At 36.2% G+C, this 20,977-nt stretch overlaps 1 protein-coding gene and 1 pseudogene across 2 annotated transcripts in view; one reads left to right on the top strand and one right to left on the bottom strand.

Annotated features, from left to right (window-relative positions):
* Positions 1-20,977, top strand: part of FRS2 (fibroblast growth factor receptor substrate 2) — an 89,924-nt gene extending 68,947 nt beyond the window's left edge. For both annotated transcript variants that reach the window (XM_045553386.1, XM_045553387.1), the window contains 6 exons: positions 2,025-2,116; positions 9,093-9,184; positions 10,766-10,952; positions 11,755-11,913; positions 12,276-12,439; positions 15,228-20,977. In XM_045553386.1, coding sequence (XP_045409342.1) covers positions 9,119-9,184; positions 10,766-10,952; positions 11,755-11,913; positions 12,276-12,439; positions 15,228-16,178 — 1,527 coding nt within the window. In that variant the 5' untranslated portion in view covers positions 2,025-2,116; positions 9,093-9,118 and the 3' untranslated portion in view covers positions 16,179-20,977. The remainder of the gene's footprint in view (positions 1-2,024; positions 2,117-9,092; positions 9,185-10,765; positions 10,953-11,754; positions 11,914-12,275; positions 12,440-15,227) is intronic.
* LOC123639529 lies at positions 14,071-14,505 on the bottom strand (annotated as a pseudogene).

The following is a 20,977-nucleotide window of genomic DNA, read 5'->3' as shown; positions in this document are numbered from 1 at the left end:
GATCAGGATTTAAGTATAGCTCTTCCTCTGATCAGCTATTGGTCTTGAGAAAACTACTTAACGGTTGTAATAAGACTTGGTTTCCTCATTTGGAACACAGAAGTATAGGTCAAACTACCTGTTTGGACTAAATGACTCTTATGTCTGGCATATAGTAAGGGCTGTAAAATTAGTTTGCTGTAGAAAAGTAGGGTGGTAGTGGACAGGATTCAGTGTAATTTTTAACCTCTTGATTATTTTCTTTGTAAAATTGTATTCTTTTTAAGTATCATAGTTCATACTGTTAAACCTATTTTACAGAAAAACATCCATGTTACAGCAGTAAGATTATAGCTCCACATAGTGGCTATAACCACCTCTTCCCTCTCACTACCTCCCAATTAACCCTTTAGTTCATAGTCTTCCAACAGTGGAGAGAAACCAAAGGGGGTTAAGAAGTCATAAGAGTATCTGAGGCTTCCATATTCAAAAGTCAAAGGCAATTGGGTTATGTTCATTCCAGGAGTGCTTTGGCATATTAGGTGTTTGGAACTCAGAATGTGTTTTCTTCTAGAAAGTATCCTTTTAAAAGAGGCACAAAATGTCTTTTTATCCCTGATACAACTGACATGCTGGATATTTGTACTGAAAAACAGTAAAAGCAAGCAAAAACTCCACAATACTTGGGCAGTGTTAATAATCAGAATAATTAAACAATAAAACTGAATAAATATTGATCCTCAAAAAGATATCAGAATAATAAAAAGATTCATGTGGGGGCTTTTTAATATTTTCAAGAGCTTTATAGGTTGATATACTGATTCTTTAATTTAATTAGCTTCATTTCAAAGCTATGACTTTTCATTGATACAGAGGTACAGATGGATTACTCTTATTTCTCTTACTCTTATTTACTTTCATTAAACTCATTTCAGGATGGGGATTGAAGAATGCTTATAAGTGGAATGAAGAAAGAGAGGAAGAGAGATTTTCCTGAGTTAATTGGCTGAAATCTCTTAGAAGAGAGATGGACAAAGAGAATATATATTTACATAAGAGAAGTGTTTTTATGGCAGAATTAGCTCAGCCTTGGGCAGTTTTCCAAGTCAGAGACAAAGCATGATATATGTTTGAGCTTCTGCAGAAAAGAAGGGGGATAGTAAAGATGACGGACAGGATTGCTACTCATCTTAAAATGAGGTGTAGCAGCAGCAGCAGTTCGCAAGGAGTGTAAGCAAACCCCTGGCATGCTGATTTATATATAGGGCATTTGGGTATCAATCATATTTGTTAACTCTGGTTAATATGTAGATTAAAATGAGACTATTCCCATAACCCCTAACACAATGCCTGATGCAGCATAGGTAGTTCCTGTTTTGGTGAGTTTGATTTTTTTCTGTGTAAGGAGTGAATAAATTGACCAGAAATTTTTCAAGAATATATTAAGATCTCTTGTAACTCTAGGCTGTAATTTTTCACTATAATTTTACTGTCCTCTGACTATGGCATGCTTGTTCATACAGTCTATTTTTTGATTTAACTGACTTCTCTGAATTGGTTCTGGGGTGGTCTTGTTTAGGAGGATACAAAGGGTGGATTTTAAAGAGAGTCGGCTCTTTAAGAAGAATGACGGTGAGTGAGGTTTAGGGAAAGTCAGCAGGGATGGAGAATTAGTCGGCTACTGGATTTTAGAGCTGGAAAGGAACCTTGGAGGTGGTTTAGTCTAACCCCTCATTTTATGGCTGAGGAGATGAGTATAGAGAAACAAGTTGTCCAGTGTCATAGCTGTAGTGGAGAAGCCAGAAACATCACAAAACTTAAACTATTGCATTCTTGCTTTTTCTTTTGAAAAGGAATGGTAACATGTACATATTATATTAATCTGAAAAATTGATCTTGTATATTAAATAATTTTTTATCAATTTTTAATACTTTTGAGTTTGTTTAAATAGATTAATTGAACTAACAGTGCTGACAAATCTCATAAGGAAAATTATTGTTTTAAAAGAAATAAGAAATTCTCAACTTTTTCCTACTATTTCTAGGTTAAATCAGCAAACAAAGAAAACATGGTATTTTAAAGTATGATGAAACTGATGCTGCAGCAGAGGCTAAGACTATTAATGGCCAGATCTAGGTAAGTTGAAGTTTATTTTTAAAAATATCACTAAGTTTACAATTATTTTTTAAACTAGAGAATTTAGTATGTTTTCTTAAATGTAACCAGTTTGTCTCCCGATTTATTGACACCTCCACCCCCAAATCATAAGGAAAAATGGCTTTAATCTAAGACACATTTACTAATTTAAAATATTCAGCAAATTTGTTGCAGATTGATCTTCCCAAATAGAAGCTACCTTTTGTTCTTGAATGTACCCTAGTTACTTTTGTATGTTGCTCTCTTGAGGGAGCATAATAAAACCATTTGCTAAGTTACGAACTTGGAAGAGTGTGTGCTGATGAGATCACATGGTTGTTCATCAAAGTGTTTACAATATTAGTGTTTATTATTAGGTTTCGCATAACTCTAATATGGTCTCCAAATATTAATCTGCTGGTCATAAATGCAGAATATCTGGTACCTAGCTTTCCCCCTTGCGTAGGAGTTTGTGGTTCAGGAGGAAGAATCAGAGATTTAGGCGAAAACATTAAAAAAAATCTGCTTCCAGGAGTTGGAAGATTGACCAGGACTGCCTGTGCCCCAGCTGTTTCAGTCCCTTACTCATATTAAACCTATTCTTTAGGCTTATTGAGGCTGCCTGTTCCTTTTTGCCTCCATTTTCTCTTCTTTGTTCACCCTCTTCTTTCTTTACTTCTTTCCTAACTGGACCTGATGGTCATCATTTCAAACCCTTGTATTGCCAACATCCTTTAATATCTTTGCCCTCCTACTCTCTGACCCTGTGTCAGCTGAACTGTCCACCCTTTGGACTACTGATCACAGCTAGCAAAACAGCATCGTCTTGCTCTGCATCCTCCACTCAGCTCTCATCACAGCCTACTTACTAATCCTGCTGCCTTTTCTTGGGGCAGCTCCTTGGTGACTAATCCTGCCATTCTCTTCAAGTCCCTCATTCGGCAAGCCTTCCCTTCTGTTTTACAAAGGAAATTCAGGATGGTAGTTGTCATCTACTTCAGTGTCTCTATTATGTTCCACCAATCCTTATTTCTTCCCTCTAATGAAGCTTTCCTCCTCCTGTGGGTAAACCTCTCAACCTGGACCCTGAAACTCACTTTCTCTAGTCTCCCCTTCTGTCTTGACCTATCAATTAATCCTTCTCTTTCCTTTGTTTTTTTCCTATACTTTTAACCTTTTCTGACCTACTAATTACAAGCCTACATAAATCTTTGTCATCTTAAAATAAGTAACTCAAGCCACATATTCTTTTGAACCCATATCTGTCCACACTCTAAAATGCTCTACTCTTTGTCTTCTTAGCTAGTTTTTGAAAGACTAGTTTCCATCCTCTGGGGGCTACCTCCTTGTTTTCCTCTTGCTCGCTGTAGTTTGGCAACCCTCTCTACCATGCCACCAGGGATGGTGCCCTCCTTCTTGATACTTTGTTTTCTTAGTTTGTACTGTTCTGTCTAGTCTTGTTTTTCTCTTTCACTGGCTTCTCTCTGCTCCTATACTTAAACACATTTGTATCATCCCAGAATTAATTAATTTCTTCCTTTCCTTTCCTTTCCTTTCCTTTCCTTTCCTTTCCTTTCCTTTCCTTTCCTTTCCTTTCCTTTCCTTTCCTTTCCTTTCCTTTCCTTTCCTTTCCTTTCCTTTCCTTTCCTTTCCTTTCCTTTTTTTCCTTTCTTTTTCCTTTTTCCTTTCCTTTTCCTTTTCCTTTTCCTTTTCCTTTTCCTTTTCCTTTTCCTTTTCCTTTTCCTTTCCTTTCCTTCCCTTTTTTTTGATGAGACAAGGTCTCACTCTCTTGCCTGGGCTGGCATCATCATAGCTCACTGCAGCCTCGAGTTACTGGGCTCAAACGATCCCCTTGCCTAGCCTGTAGCTAGGACTCCAGGCACAAACTACCACACCTGGCTATTTTGTAGATACGGGATCTCACTATGTTGCCCAGGCTGGTCTTGAACTCCTGACCTCAAGCTATCCTCCCACCTCAGCCTCCCAAGTGTTGGGATTACAGGCATGAGCCACTACACCTGGCTCATCCTTCCAGAATTTCAACCATAGACCACTCTTCATACTATCCTTGAGCAGTGTCTTCTGTTTTATAGCTTTAAATGCTACATGTGTTCTAATAGTTTACCTCCTCCCTCACACCCATACTTGTGAACTTAACTCTCTATTGCATATGTTCACATGGTCATTCTCTGGAATCTCAATTTAACATATCTAAAACTGAACAAATCATCATCACTTCCACTTGACGGCTACTGGTTTTTTCTATCTCAGGTAGTGGAATCTGGCACCTTTTATCTGCCATTCTGGAAACTGCCTCTTCCTTCCATTATACCAAGCCAGCTGCTTGGTACCACTGTCTTTTCTTCCTAAATATTCCTTAAATTCATCCTTTTCTTCTTTATTCCTACTGCTGCTGCTCTGGTTTTAGGTCTCTATCATATTTCATTTAATAGTCCCAAACTGATTTCGTTTCCTTTGCACTAAACTCCTACTTAAATTTATCCTACAGATGGATGCATTTAAAATGCACATCTCACCATCTCACTTTCCTACTTAAAATACATCAGTGGCTTTCCACCATGTGTAGGATAAAATCCTTTCTCCTTGGCATTGCATACAAAGGCCTTTGTGTCACATATTCGGCGTTTCATTAATTGTTGTACTGAACTGAAACATTCAGTGTGGGTGGAGGCAGGTTGTACAGCCCCTCGTATAGGTCACACATTGCTTAACGAACAGGTATATGTTCTGAGTAATGCATTGTTAGGAGATTCTGTCACTGTCAGAACATCATGGAGTGTACTTACACAAACCTATGTTATAGCCTACTACACACTTAGGCTGTATAGTATAGCCTTTTGTTACTAGGCTACAAACCTGTACAGCATGTTACTGTACTGAGTACTGTAGGCAATTGTAAGACAATAGTAAGTATTTGTGTATCTAAACGTATCTAAACACAGAAAAAATATAGTAAAACTACAGTGTAAGAGATAAAACTGGGCCCACTGTTGCATGCCTATAGTCCCAGCTACTCAGGAAGCTTAGGTGGGAGGATCGCTTCAGCCCAGAAATTTGTGACCAGCCTGGGCAACATAGTGAGACCCTGTCTCAAAAAAAAAAAAAAAAAAGATAAGAAATGGCACACCTGTATAGGACACTTACAATGAATGGAGCTTGCAGGGCTGGAAGTTGGCTCTGGGTGAGCTAGTGGTGAGTGAATGTGAATACCTAGGACATTACTGTACACTACTGTAGACTTTATAAACACTGTACACTTAAGCTACACTATTTAAAATTTTTTTTTCTTCAGTAGTAAATTAACCTTAGTTTACTAAAACTTTTTTACTTTATAAACTTTTACATTTTTTTAAAACCTTTTGATTCTTTTGTAATAATACTTTGCTTAAATCAAAAACACATTGTACAGCTATCTGAAAATATTTTTTCTTTATATCTTTATAAGCCTTTTTTTATTTTTCTTTTTGTCTTTTTTGAGACAGAGTCTCTTTCTGTCACCTCGGATAGAGTGCAGTGGCGTAATCATAGCTCACTGCAACCTCTAACTCCTGGGCTCAGTTCCCAAGTAGCTGGGACTACAGGCACGTGCCACCATGCCTAGATAATTTTTTTCTATTTTTGGTAGAGACAGGGTCTCTCTGTTGCTCAGGCTGGTCTTGACCTCTTGAGTTCAAGTGATCTTCCTGCCTCGGCCTCCCAGAGTGCTAGGATTATTGACATGAGCCACTGCGCCCAGCTTCTTTATAAGCTTTTTTCTATTTTAAAAATTTTTTATTTTTTACTTTTTAAACTTTTTTGTTAAAAACTAAGACACACACACATTAGCTTAGGCCTGCACAGGGTCAGGATCATTAATATCATCGTCTTCCACCTCCACATTTTGTCCACTGTAAAGTTTTCAGGGACAATAACACACATGGAGTTGTCATCTCCTATGATAACAATGCTTTCTTCTGGAATACATCCTGAAGGACCTGCCTGAAGCTGTTTTATAGTCAACTTTTTTTTAATATATAGGTAGGAGTGTACTCTAAAATAATGGTAAAAAAATATAGTATAGTAAATATATAAACCAGTAACATAATCATTTATTATCATTGTTCAGTTTTATGTACTATACCTAATTTTATGTGCTATACTTTTATACAACTGGCAGCACAGTAGGTTTGCTTACACACCAGCATCATCTCAAATATGCAAGTAACGCATTGCATTCCAACATTATGACTGTACCTACATCAATCACTAAGCAATAGGAATTTTTCAGCTTCATTATGATCTTATGGGACTGCAGTGGTATATGTAGTCTGTTGCTAACCAAAACATTGTTAATGCAGCATATTACTATATATTTCTACCAACACGAGGTTCTGCCTTCACAGCTAGCTTGTGAAGGTTAACAGGTAGCAAGTGGAAGGATTATTTTACTGCTCCTTTTGAGAAACAGTTTAAAAACATTCCTTCGAAGCACACCATCTTTTGAGGCAGAAGCCATGCTTTAGTAATCTTTTAGCTCTTTAGATTTATAAAGAGGTTGGGTGCAGAATGAATAAGGAATTTTAAGGCAAATTTTTTAATGTTTCTATGAATTGTCCCTTTACTTAAAATTTTTTTATATTCTTTTTCTTCCTTCTATAATTAAACATTTATTACCTTTTTAAAAAGTAAACATTTATAAAACATGTGCTATGTCAAGCAATATGCTTTAGTGCCATGGAAAATGAAGAAGACAAGATTCCTGTCTTCAGAGAGATCACAGCGAAGTAGATGGTGCAAACAGATAAACATTACAATAGATTGTAATAAAGGCCATGATAAGAGTTATGCCCGTTCTGCTGTGGGAATGTGGGAGGCAGGCTAGCTTCAGGTTGGTTGGAAGATCAAGTCCCAGACCCCTAGCTTGTTCAGGATGCTTTATAGTTGGGCCTCTACTTGTGTTCCAGCCTGCTCAGTAGTCTAGTCATACTGAACTCCTCACTGTCTCCTGAATGCAATATGACCTTTGTCTTTGTATGTACTCTTTTATCTGTCTCAAATGCCTGTTTGTCTTTTTTTTTTTTTTTTGAGCATACTGTTTCTGGTCTCCTTTTAAGCCCTATCTCAAATAGTGCTTCCTGCCCTCCCTAACCCAGAAAGCTAGTTGCTCCCTTCTCTGTGCCCACAGTAATCTGCTCATTTTCTAATACAAGATTTAGTGTAGTGCATTTTCTGTTTGCGTCTCTGTCTCTGTCTCCATTTAGACTCATAGCTCTTTGGAGGTATAGACAGTGACTTATCTTTGCACCATGATACTTAGGTAGCATATTAGATAGAGCAAAATACCAAATATTATGTGTCCTTTTTTTTTTTTTTTTTGGTAGAGACAGGGTCTCACTGTTGCTCAGGCCAGTGTGGAACTCCTGAGCTCAAGTTGTCCTCTTGCTTCGGCCTCCCAGAGAGCTACGATCCTGAGTCTTAATTAACTTTACCATTATATTTATTATTTCTTTTGGTTTATACACTAGTATACGAGTACTTTTTCATCTTTTTAATACTTATAGTTGCCAGGCATTCTTTGCATTTGTTTGGTACAGTCCATTTAGCTCACAAAAGGGCCTGAAGCACCTACTGTGTGCTATCGTATTATATGAATGTGGAATTGAGTACGGTTTGTCCCTGATGGAAAGGAGCTCATAGTGGAGGGAAGAAGATAGACAAACAGACCATCTTATGACAATTTCTATTAAGTACAAAGTGTGATAGATGCTATGGTACTGGGAGGCCTAGGGTGATTTGGGGCGGGGTGGGGGGATGATACATAAGAAGTATAACTCACCAGTTGGTTTGAGTCAGGGAAGGCTACCTAGAGGCACAGTATTCAGAGTTTAATCTTGAGAAAGGAAAGAAATAGAAGAGGAGCAACATGGAAGGATGTGAGAAAACAAAGTGCTTTGGGAAAACTGCAGCTCCAGTCTGGATGGAGTAAGGCTAGGGCTTGAGGCAGAGAGAAAGGAGAGTTTAGAGTCAACCTGTAGACAGGAATCAGATTGTGAAGGACTTAAGGTGATACTAAGTTTTAAATTTTATCCCGAAGGTGGTAGAGATCCACTGAACAATTTTAAGCAAGTTTCAACCAGATTTATGTTTGTAATGTTTTGTAGCTTCTATGCTGGCTTCTCTCCCTCTTTTTCAAATGTTGTCACATTCATTCTGATTCTTTACCTTATTTGTAAGTGATGCTTTGAATTTTTCCCTTGTTCATTCAAAATGTTCTTGAACACTTAATGTCACCTATATAACATCTTATTTCTATCCTTCTTTGGGAAAGGAATATTAAATAGCCTTACTATATCAATTTGTCACTATTCTGTGTGTTACATTACTGCTTGGATTTTGAGTTGTCTTTCTCTCTTATTAATGTACTGTTTGAAATTTGATTTTATGTCTTATTTATCAATGAACTCTAATCTTGTGGAGTATGTAAGAGATACTACAGTGAGTAACAAGAATCAAAATACCTGCCAAGCCAGAAGTCTAGCATCCCTTCGGTAATTTTTTAAGAAAAGGACATGACATTCTTGATAAGCCACAAAGGATTAATTCTATGATTAACTCTTAATTATTAATTAATTCCATGATTAACTCTTAATTAAGTAACCATAAGTATTTCTATAGTATTATGTAAACGAGAGACGTTCAATTGGTTTGTTTTTTAGATGATTTTAGAATAGGCGGACCTTTGCAAATTAAACTAGAAATTTGAGATCTCTATTACATCTACCTTACAAAATTTATTCTTGTTGTCATTGAGCAAAATTGATTAGTTGTGTGAAATCTGGCTTCAGCCATGTGCCTTGTTGGGCTTAATTTTTTTGCATCTAAATAATGTGTGCGTTAGATGATTTCTAAAGTATTTTTCCATTATGATTTTTATATCCTACATCTAATAATTTTTTCCAAATTATTTTTCATGTAGTGCTCACATGGTCTTCTGAAGAAGCCATGGGTAGCTGTTGTAGCTGTCCAGATAAAGACACTGTCCCAGATAACCATCGGAACAAGTTTAAGGTCAGTAAAACTGGTTGAGTTATATACCTTACTCCCTAGTTGGATGCTCTTCTTTTACTTCACTTAATATACCTTACCTTCTTCTGACTTTTATCACTAGACTTTTATATTTCTCTTTTTTTCCACTCTGCCTTTTCTGGGTTTAATAAATAAGGACAACTTTTTGTTACTGACAGTATGGAATTCTCTTTTTACTTTTCTGTTGGTCTTCTGTATCTAATAACTACACAGTTCTGGTAGTACTGTCTTTAAAATGCCAATTTTCAGGGGCCTTTTCACATGTGTCTGAATGATTTCTTAAATGGAGTCTACCTCGAGTCACCCTGTGATTCATCCTGTAGTCACCATCAAATTAATCTTCCTCTTTCATCATTCACTGACTTGTTTGCTAAAACTTCTGTGGTTGTGTTCTGTTACCTTTAGGCTAAATGCTCCCGTAGCCGTTTAGTGTGTCTGTCATAATCTGACCTCAGTCTGCTATAAATCATAGCCTCTGGATCACACAAACTTGGGTGTAAGTCACACCTCTGTTACTTCATGGCTTTGTGACCTTGGACAAGTTACGCTGTCACTAAGTCTTAATTCCATTTTTGTACAGTGCAGTCTAGGATCGTTATGAGGGTTAAATAAGAAAAATAAATGTATAGCACTTTGCTCAGTCCCAAGGGAATAGTAACTTCTCCATAAATGTTACCTGTTATTAGTCTTTGGACATTTTCTGAAGCTCAGCAGTGTAAGACCTTTCCTTATTTGAACTCTGTGCCAATCTTATTTTGGTCTCTTTGAAAGGTACCTTCTTTGTTCTCATTCAGCATTGCATCCTTATGATGTGTCCTACATCCCCTGACCCACTGGGTTTGCCCTCTTATTTTATTTTCTGTCTAAATTTAATTGTACTGGAGGTCCAGCTAACGTCCCTCCTCCTCTTTTTTTTTTTTTTTTTTTTTTTAAGACAGAGTGTCACTTTGTTGCCCTGGCTAGAGTGAGTGCCTAGCTCACAGCAACCTCAAACTCCTGGGCTTAAGCAATCCTACTGCCTCAGCCTTCCGAGTAGCTGGGACTATAGGCATGCGCCACCATGCCCGGCTAATTTTTTTTCTATATATATTTTAGTTGGCCAGCTAATTTCTTTCTATTTTTAGTAGAGACAGGGTCTCGCTCTTGCTCAGGCTGGTCTCGAACTCCTGCCCTCGAGCGATCCACCCGCCTCCGCCTCCCAGAGTGCTGGGATTACAGGCGTGAGCCACGGCACCCGGCCCCTCCTCCTCTTGAGTGAAGGTTTCTCAAGAGCCTTAGGCCACACTTCCTGCCTTCTGCAGCCTCTTTTGCATTTATTTGACAATTAATCATATACAGTTTTGCAGTGTTGACTTTGTGTTTGTATATCTTATCTCCCCAGTGGGAACATAAATTTATTACAGATATGAACTGGGTATTACACTGCTTTATAATTCATGCCCTACACACACATTGGTTGATGAGTGAACTAATAAATGAGCAAATAACTGAACCAATCAGCAACAAGGCATTTTTCTGAGGAATTGGTGAAATATTTATATGGCTGTCACCTTCTGTTTTTAGGTCATTAATGTGGATGATGATGGGAATGAGTTAGGTTCTGGCATAATGGAACTTACAGACACAGAGCTGATCTTATACACCCGCAAACGTGACTCGGTAAAATGGCACTACCTCTGCCTGCGGCGCTATGGCTATGACTCGAATCTCTTTTCTTTTGAAAGTGGTCGAAGGTGTCAAACTGGACAAGGTAGATAGAGCCTTTGTTTTTTATTCAAATATTATCCTATTTTAAATTTTGTTCTTTCAGTTAATTTATATATAGTATTTAAATTATTGTTTTGTTTTCCTCTTGAAAGAAAAAATTCCGAAAATAAGTGGATTGTTAAGAAAAGATAATAAACTATATTCATTTATCAGATGTTGTTAAGCACATTTTCTATGTCAGAAATTTTGGCTTGTGTTAACTTTAAGATCTTTAGTAAATGATTAGTCCTGCTAAATTGACAAAGTGTCTTTATTGTTATAACTTGTTGGGGAAAGAACCTAAACTTTGGAGTCAAACAGAACATGGTTTGATTTTTTTGCTACCTACTACCTGAATGGCCTTGGCAAGTTACATGACCTCTGTTATATCTTCTCTATAAAAGGAGGGTGGCAATACCTATCTTACAGAATTATTATAATAATTAAGCAACATAATGATTGGAAAACACCTAGCAAAGAGCCTATTAAATGGTAAACGATCACCTTGGTAGTGGTGAGTTGGGCTCCCCCTGCTGTTAAAAAGCAGACTAGAGTTAAGTGTGCAAATCTTGGTTTTTGTCTGCTTTGTTTTGGGCCATTTCCCTTAGACAAATGACAATTATTCTGTGAACTTTTCTTTTGCGTTTGTTTTCAAACAGGGAAAATCATTAGTTTAATAGACATTTATGTAACAGGCCTTTCTTGTATGCAGGATGCATACATTATAGTTCTGTTCTTTGATAGGTGTTCCTGTAGCTTTTTAAAAGGCATGATAACCATTTTCCCCTTTTGGTTTGTATTTGTAGGAATCTTTGCCTTTAAGTGTGCCCGTGCAGAAGAATTATTTAACATGTTGCAAGAGATTATGCAAAATAATAGTATAAATGTGGTAGAAGAGCCAGTTGTGGAAAGAAATAATCATCAGACAGAATTGGAAGTCCCCAGAACACCTCGAACACCTACGAGTAAGTACCCATTTTCCCTCTCACATTTTGAATTACAGACATTTATAAGCTATAGCTTATGAATATTTAATTTATAACACACTAGAAGTCACCATTGGTTAACAGAAGTACAATAGTTGTCAATTTTAAAAAACTATTAGTTATAGTTATAAATATTTCAAATATTTTTAAAATGAAAACATTAAATATTTTGTATTATCTAAAATGTGTGGGGGGTGGTGTTTGTGTGCTCATTTCTGCTGTCTTGCCAGAAACACCTTTTTAAATCTTCTCAGTACAGATTAGATTCTTATTCATTTTTATTCTCTCTGCCTTGCCCCCATATCCTGCCTTTCTCCTTACACAAATAAACAAAAATTCAGCTCCAGGGTTTGCTGCTCAGAACTTACCTAATGGATATCCTCGGTATCCCTCATTTGGAGATGCTTCATCCCATCCTTCAAGCAGACATCCTTCTGTGGGAAGTGCTCGCCTGCCTTCAGTAGGTGAAGAATCTACACATCCTTTGCTTGTGGCTGAGGAACAAGTAAGCATGTGCTACTGTATTAACAGCAATAATGATTGTGTGGAGTTAAAATATTACTGCGCTAATACTTTTAACTTTTACTGTTTGTAAATTACTTTTGTAGTGAATAATCAGAGGAAATAGCATGTATTTGCTGGCATGTGCTCAAATATATGCAAGTGCAAAGCATTAGGGGGATTTGTGGGTTCACAGGAGAGGTACATCTATAGATTAAGAAAGACATAAGGCCTGTTCCCATATAAGAACCTCCAATGGATTAAGAATTTCTGCTGCTTTTCATATTGTAGTCTTTATAATCATTGAACTACTTACTAGAAGGAAGGTAGATTTTGTTGCTGATGTTGTCATGGAGCTATTTATTGTTCCTGACTACTCTAGTTTTCATTTGTGGAATGAAGTATCTGGTTGAACATTACCTCTGGATTAATTAGTTCTACCTATCTCTTATAAACCATATGTTATTTACCATTAAGAGGTTTTTAGTGTTTTTTTTTTTTTTTTGAGGGCACATTCCACATTTTATTTACATTTTAACACTGTCTTTAATCTCAAAATCACATATCCATACATCTATATCCTTTTACCTGACTTCACTTAATATTAAATGCATGGTTTATTAAACAAAGACTGTAAATGAATATTTACCATGTCTGTTACATGTAATACACAGGAATAGCTTTTAACAGAAACTCATCAATCCCTGCAACATTTTTTTATTATAAATACAGGTATCAAAATAATCCTGAACATATTTTTGACACTACTGGTAGTTAGCACCCATGCTGCATCAAAAATTAACACAATTTGTGACAATATTCATTGTACCTACTATTTTAAACAATTTCACCTGCAGCTCTTTCACTAAGCAAGATGGATAAAGCATGCCATTTCTGTTTTTCCTTCTTGAGATTTTTACTTTTCAGAAAAAGACATGCTTCCACTGCCATCTGACACCTCTCTTCACACTTTCATCTTGTAAACCTGGATTCTATCTCAAGTATTCCAGGTTTATGTTTAAATGACAATGCCTTAACAAGAGAAAAAAATTGTGCTGCATTTTTCCTCCTGTTACCTGAAAATATAATGGTGTACATATATTAAATACATTCTTGGCCAGGCGCGGTGGCTCACGCCTGTAATCCTAGCACTCTGGGAGGCCGAGGCGGGCGGATCGTTTGAGCTCAGGAGTTCAAGACCAGCCTGAGCAAGAGCGAGACCCCATCTCTACTAAAAATAGAAAGAAATTATCTGGTCAACTAAAATATATATAGAAAAAATTAGCCGGGCATGGTGGCGTATGCCTGTAGTCCCAGCTACCCGGGAGGCTGAGGCAGTAGGATCGCTTAAGCCTGGGAGTGTGAGGTTGCTGTGAGCTAGGTGGATGCCACGGCACTCACTGTAGCCCGGGCAACAAAGCGAGACTCTGTCTCAAAAAAAAAAAAAATTTATTAAAAAAAAATATATATATATATATATATTCTTATTTAATGGGTATCACAAATGTCCAGGTCATGTTTACCAGGTGGAATTCTTTTACTTAATGTGTGGGTATTTTGCATTGTGATATTTAATCAAGATGTTAACATGAATAGAAGGTTGTTGATTCAAGATAAGTTTGAAATTAGCTAAAATTAACTGTTGTATGTTTGTCCTTCTGGTGGCTGTGGAAGCTTCGTATCTTCTTCAGACATCATTAGATGTCTTAGCTCTTGAAGTACAACTTTAATGCTATATAAATTTTGCCATTTTGCTAACACTGGTATGTTCTGTGCATCCACCACCCCACTGGAATTATTTATTCCATTCATATTAATTTTTGTTACAAATCTAACTGATGGAGGAGCTTCTGGGTATTTAGGTCCATATTCTACTTTCAAGCTATGTATTCTGTTTTCATAATATGTCCTTGGTGGCCTAATAATCATGCCTATCCACCTTGTAAGTGTCATATCTTCATCATCATCAAGGCCCCAGCTAACCATACCATCGCCTACTCCTTTTTATCCTTCAAGTTCTTCCAACAAGCAAAAATTATGAGGAACTTTGACTCCTCTGGAGACCGCCATCTTCTCCTGCGGCCCAACACAGCTGCCCACGTGCATGGGATGTTTCACGTCTGGTTTTTAGTGTTTTTAAAATAAATTTCTTTGTGTTTTTTACATAGTGAGTTCTTATATTACTTACTGTAATTACTTTTTTCCCAATTTTGCATTTCACTTTTGAATCTTTAAAATGTTATGTATAAGCTTGCAAACATTTTTATATCATCTCCCCAAAATGCCATTGAGCTTTTCTAAATAGTGAAAATTTCTTACTTGGTGGTATCTGTTTTACATCTATGTGTTTTACAGAACTCTTATTAAATCTAGTAGGGTTTATCTCTTTATAGAGTCAGATCATCAGTAAATAATGATAAATTTATCTCTTCTTTTTCAATACTTGTTTTTTCTTATTTCTGAATCATGTTTTAATGCATTGATGAGAACTTCTAGAACAACATGAAAATGATAATCCATTTTGTTCTTAATTTTTTTTACACAACACTTGTGTTTCACCATCAAATATAATGCTGCATGTTATTTTAAAGTAGTTATTCTTTGGTCAAATTAGGAAGATATTTCTACATTCCTCCTCTTTTCCCATCTTTTTATTAGTAAAAAATAAGTACAAAAGTTTTTATGTAAGAGTACATTTAGAGAGAGACAGTTAATAAAATTAACTGATATGGTCAGGCTTTTTTTGTTTTGCTTTTAAGTAAATTACTCATTCACTTTCTGTTTCGTTATAGGTACATACCTATGTCAACACGACAGGTGTGCAAGAAGAACGGAAAAACCGCACAAGTGTGCATGTCCCGTTGGAGGCGAGGGTTTCTAATGCTGAAAGCAACACACCAAAAGAAGAACCAAGTAGCATTGAGGACAGGGACCCTCAGATTCTTCTTGAACCTGAAGGTGTCAAGTTTGTTTTAGGACCAACCCCTGTTCAAAAGCAATTAATGGAAAAAGAGAAACTGGAGCAACTTGGAAAAGATCAAGTTAGTGGAAGTGGTGCAAATAACACAGAATGGGACACTGGCTATGACAGTGATGAACGAAGAGATGCACCCTCTGTTAACAAACTGGTGTATGAAAACATAAATGGGCTATCTATCCCTAGTGCCTCAGGGGTCAGGAGAGGTCGTCTGACATCCACCAGTACCTCAGATACCCAGAATATCAACAACTCCGCTCAGAGAAGAACTGCATTATTAAACTATGAAAATTTACCATCTTTGCCTCCTGTTTGGGAAGCCCGCAAGCTAAGTAGGGATGAAGACGACAATTTAGGACCAAAGACCCCATCTCTAAATGGCTACCATAATAATCTAGATCCAATGCATAACTATGTAAATACAGAGAATGTAACAGTGCCGGCAAGTGCTCACAAAATAGAATATTCAAGGCGTCGGGACTGTACACCGACAGTCTTTAACTTTGATATCAGACGCCCAAGTTTAGAACACAGGCAGCTCAATTACATACAGGTTGACTTGGAAGGTGGCAGTGACTCTGACAACCCTCAGACTCCAAAAACACCTACCACTCCCCTTCCGCAAACCCCTACCAGGCGCACAGAGCTGTATGCTGTGATAGACATCGAGAGAACTGCTGCTATGTCAAATTTGCAGAAGGCACTGCCACGAGACGATGGTACATCTAGGAAAACTAGACATAATAGTACTGATCTGCCCATGTGAGCCTGGAAAGCATTATGTTGTTTGCACCTTTGTGAAGTTTTTAAAAATGAAGATGCAAGTGCTTCATTTTCATTTCTAAACACTAACTCCTTTTATAGACTGATAAAATTTTTTTCTGAATATTTCATGTGCATCTTTAACTAAAGGGAATTAATGTAGAGCAGGTACTCCTTAAAGAACACTAATTTCATTATATACTACTCATTGTACAGCAGCATTCCCATTTTCACAGTGCCTATTTAAAATGAGAGTTGAAGTGAATGACATGCTGGTTGATTTTATCAATATTCTGGACTTAAGCATATCTTTCATGTCTAAGTCACGGTTGGCATTTAAAACTTTTTATAAAGCCTCTTGACAATGTGCATTGTTAACAGATAATTCTAGGCTTTGAAAGTAATATTTGTAGATTCACTGTTCACAGTATGTGGCCTCCAGCATGTAACATGAGGAATCCTTTATTTCATTAATTAAAGGCTTTTGGACTTGAGCCAAAACATATGTAAAGGAAAATAGAAGTACCATACCTCCTTTTATACCAGTCAGCTCCTTTGCCTTCAGTGTCACTAGAAAGAGTCTTACGTCTGTCTGTGAATATGGTTTGCTGTTGGTACCTTGAAAGGCAGGAGGGAGATAAGATTTTCTGTTTACTCATCTCATGATGTCATTTGAAGGGCATGTCCAGATATCTTACTCAGAATTACAGTAGGCTCAAGAATCAGTCTCAGGTCACTTTACCCAAAAACATTTTAAAATCTAAATCATAATCTCTTGAAAGATTCTCTCTTATAGATTATTGACAACACATTGTTTTCTGGAGGCATTGTGCCATTAGGTTTCCATTTATCTTCAGTTTTTTTCTTTGGTGTTTGGGATGTCTTATTTTGTTGCTTAATGTCTTTTTCAATTTAAAATGTTTGAGTTTGTATATAGTTTTAAAATTGGATTATGTGTTCGTTGTTTTTTAGTTTGCATTTTTGTCAAATTATGGTTTTGAAGGTTCATTTGGAACTTACTGTTATACTATAACAGGGTTGCCCTTGTCCAGTATTTATTTATATACTGTTTACTTTTCAAGGTGATAAAAACATTATCTCAATTTTAAATTTTACTTGTGTCCATAGGTGATCTCTTAGCAGCTGAGAAAAAAAGGAAGATAACTTTTAACATGCAAAGTTCCCTAAAGGTACTGTGTTCTCTGTGGGCACTCCCCCCAGCACTTTAGCAGTGATTCCCTCAGCTATACGGCTGCAGTTGTACTCTGCCCACTGTAGTGTTCCTCAGCTCTGCTGTCCTTTCACTTGTAGCTGGATCTTTGATTATCTTTTGATTCCAATGAAATGTTAATACTGTTGCCAGCATAGCATGTGCATTGGAAGCCTTGTAGCAATGAGATTGTGTCATAATTTTTAGGATTCAAAATGAACTGAAGTTTATATAAACTGAAGAGAGTCCATATGTCAAACTCTTGGAAAATCAAGGATGTTCCAATTTCCCAAACACTAGAGAATACAAGAGAAAATAGAGTGGAAAGAAGGTCAGGTAACCTTGCAAAATATTTTACTGTTTTCTCTAAATATGAGGAAGTTTGAGATTTAGATCTGGATCTACCAGATATAACGTAAGGTTAATTTAGCATGAAAAAGTTTTAGCCATATAGCATCCAACCTATTCAATAAATAACTTATCATAGGATAATGAATGGATTAGCAGAATGATAGAGTAGGGCCATTATAAAAAAATAAATTATTAAAGGTGTCTTTATTTTCAGTGCCATTTTCAGTGTCTTTATCATAAATCAGTATCAGTGTCTGTTATCATTTTGTGTGCATAGCAGAATTTTCTTTTTTTCCCCTTTTTTCTCCCCTATGAACTTGGTGCTTATTAAAGTGTTCACTGTTCTCTTAAAAAGAGCAGTGGTATAGGTGTGCAGTTTCCATTTTTAATATATTTTTCCATTTATCCTTTCTTCTGAGTAAATTGCTAATTGTGCCAAATTTATGTAATGGCTTTTGTAACATGGAGTGAGAATTATGATGGAACCAGTGCACATGGTTTTCTCTGAAATAAGCAGTCAAGGCAGAACATTAATCTCCAAATGAAAGGGCTCATCTGTTTATTCACTTTGGAGGTTGGATACTTTATTCTTTTTTTCCCTTCATCCTTTTCATTTTTTCCTCCAGATTCTAATTAGTTTTTATGTTTTTTAGATAACTGCAACATAATCATTACAGCTTATGCTTTAAATACTATGTGCTTTAAAAATGAAAATGGGACCAATTTGCTAAGAATTTGATTTTAGGTACTATAAGAGTATTAGGAAGATATATACAACTGGTGTTAATTTCTAGATGTCTTCTGGAAATCACCTGTGTTCCTATTTAATAAAAAGTAATTTAGAATACTCCTTGTCTTTTGCAGTAGTCTAGTCATGGGCATTAAGCTCTGTCCTGGAAGAATGTACCTATTACCAGGTGCATTTTAGAATGAGATATTTTATTGGCATATAATTGTGGCCATATGTCTCAAATTTTCTATTGATAGACTATGTGATTCTACTTTTTGGTTTTAGAAATATAATCATTGTTCATATGTTTTTCCCCAAATAGAAATCCTCTTTTAACCATACAGATCGTAACAGCATTTATCCCAGACCAGGGTTGGAAACTGATGTTGGTATTACCTGTGTTTTTTCTTAGTGTGTTTTATTTCCCAGTTTCATCTTCCTTTGAAAATGAAAATATGGTGCCTTCCCTCCCTCCAGGAAGATTGGCAAATAGTTCCTTTTATTTACTGCTGCTGTGGAGTGATGAGATATGCACTTTACTCTTGAAGACTCAGCAAAAAGCTTTTTACTTCCAGTATATCCAGAATAGATCACATTTGGGACTTAGGAAAATTTGCCAAGCAATCTTTGTTTTTATAGATATTAATGTTGACCCCCAGTTCAATGTTGTAAGAATTAAGTCAAGCTTGTGTTTATCTCCCCACCCCACCCCAAATCTGTGGCACAGCATATAAAAACGTACCTCAATGATGTTCTATTAAAAATGGGACAGGGGCCTTATGTTTTCATAATTTCCCAACGATGTGCCACCATATTTTTGCCTCAAGTAAGGGTTTTAACAAGCTAAAAAGTACTTTCCGATTCTCCCTGTGCTGTTCCTAACTCGTAATGCCCAAGTGTTTTGTGCAATGTGTAGTGTGTGTATATAAATATATATATTCTTGAAATAGACATACCATCAGAGACATCATTCAGAAGTAAGTGATGTATTGGCATCTCATTCATATTTCTGATATGTGAGGTATATGGTACTAATTACCTTTTCCTTGATGTTTGCCAAATTTGAATAAAGGCATTGGTACGAAATTATAGAATGTAAAGAAAATGTTTTTGGCTTGAAAAATTAACAAATATTTTATGACATACGACAATATACTCTGCCCAAACCAGCACCCTATCTTTCTTTTGTGTTCTTTACATCCCTACTCCCCATCCCTACTTCCTCATTTTTTGGGGGTATAACAGTTCTTTTGTAGCATCATTATAATTGCAATTTTGACAATTGGACAATTATAGCATGGAAATAGACTGGTATTAATAGTACAGTAGTCACCAGTGTGCCACATTTGCATTAGTAAATGCAAAATATACATTTTATAAAGGACAAACTTTGTGTTACGTTTTTATTTTCATTACATTGTATAATACTGTAAGATTATTGTATGTCCTAATTTGCATTATAAATGTTTTTTTCCTACGTAAAGGCATAAATATAGCAACTTTGTATAAAGGTAGCTTATTAGATTTTTAATTTTTTCTTTTATAAAAGATTGTCTAACAGTGGAACTACCATTGCCAAATTGTATATGAAATATGAATTTTACCCCTATAGTTGATTTCTTTTATAAACATTCCATATTTCTCTAATAAAAGACATAAGTGCATAAATTGTATTTTAATGCTGTTTCATATCAGCATTTTAAAATTTTGGTTTGCATCTTTAATATTGGCAAAACTTAACCACTGTTAATTAAAATAAAACCTTGTTGTATATGTAACAACATCATTTGCCCTCTATCCCTTCCCACCCTTTTGTTCTCTATTTCTCCCTATCAGTGCCAACTTCATACATTTTGTAGCATGGCAATAAAATATAACTTTTACACTGAGGCCTAGTGTGGCTTTTTGCAGGAAGTGAGGATGGGAGGATTGTCCTCTAATTGTCCTTTGCATATGACTTTTTATTATATAAGCCATGTCATCAAGCATGAGTTGTTCTCTCATATATGATGTAAACATGCTTTTAAGGACAAGTGTGAATGTGCTTTTAAACTTAATTTTTATCATGACAAATAAGAACTAATTTTGTATCTTTGGAAAAGTCAGAGTTCTTGAAGTACAATCAAACCTTTATTAACTGGAGTACTTAAAGAATAAGCTGATAATTGAATTTAGTTCAACAAGGGCTAAGCAGCACATTTTAAAAAAATCTTTATTTATTGTAGAGTATTGGTATACTTTACTGTCCTAAAAATTATAATCTGTAAAATATGGTTTAATCTTAGATGATTTAGGATCTTGCGACGCCTTACTCTTGTCATTCTGGCATAAATATTCATGATGAGGTACTCACGTTGATAATAGAAGCTGAGCTGACTATACACTGACCTTAAGCATTCATGAAAAACCGCTTGGTTGGGTAAAGTCTGACCGGAGTTCTTATGGTCGCTTTCCCCTTATTGCTGAAAGTAGATTGCAATAAAACCCCAATAAAACTTTGGTTGAATACCTA

Source organism: Lemur catta, chromosome 6, assembly GCF_020740605.2.
Source record: "Lemur catta isolate mLemCat1 chromosome 6, mLemCat1.pri, whole genome shotgun sequence".
Lineage (NCBI taxonomy): Eukaryota > Metazoa > Chordata > Mammalia > Primates > Lemuridae > Lemur > Lemur catta.
This window is presented reverse-complemented; position numbering and strand designations above follow the sequence as displayed.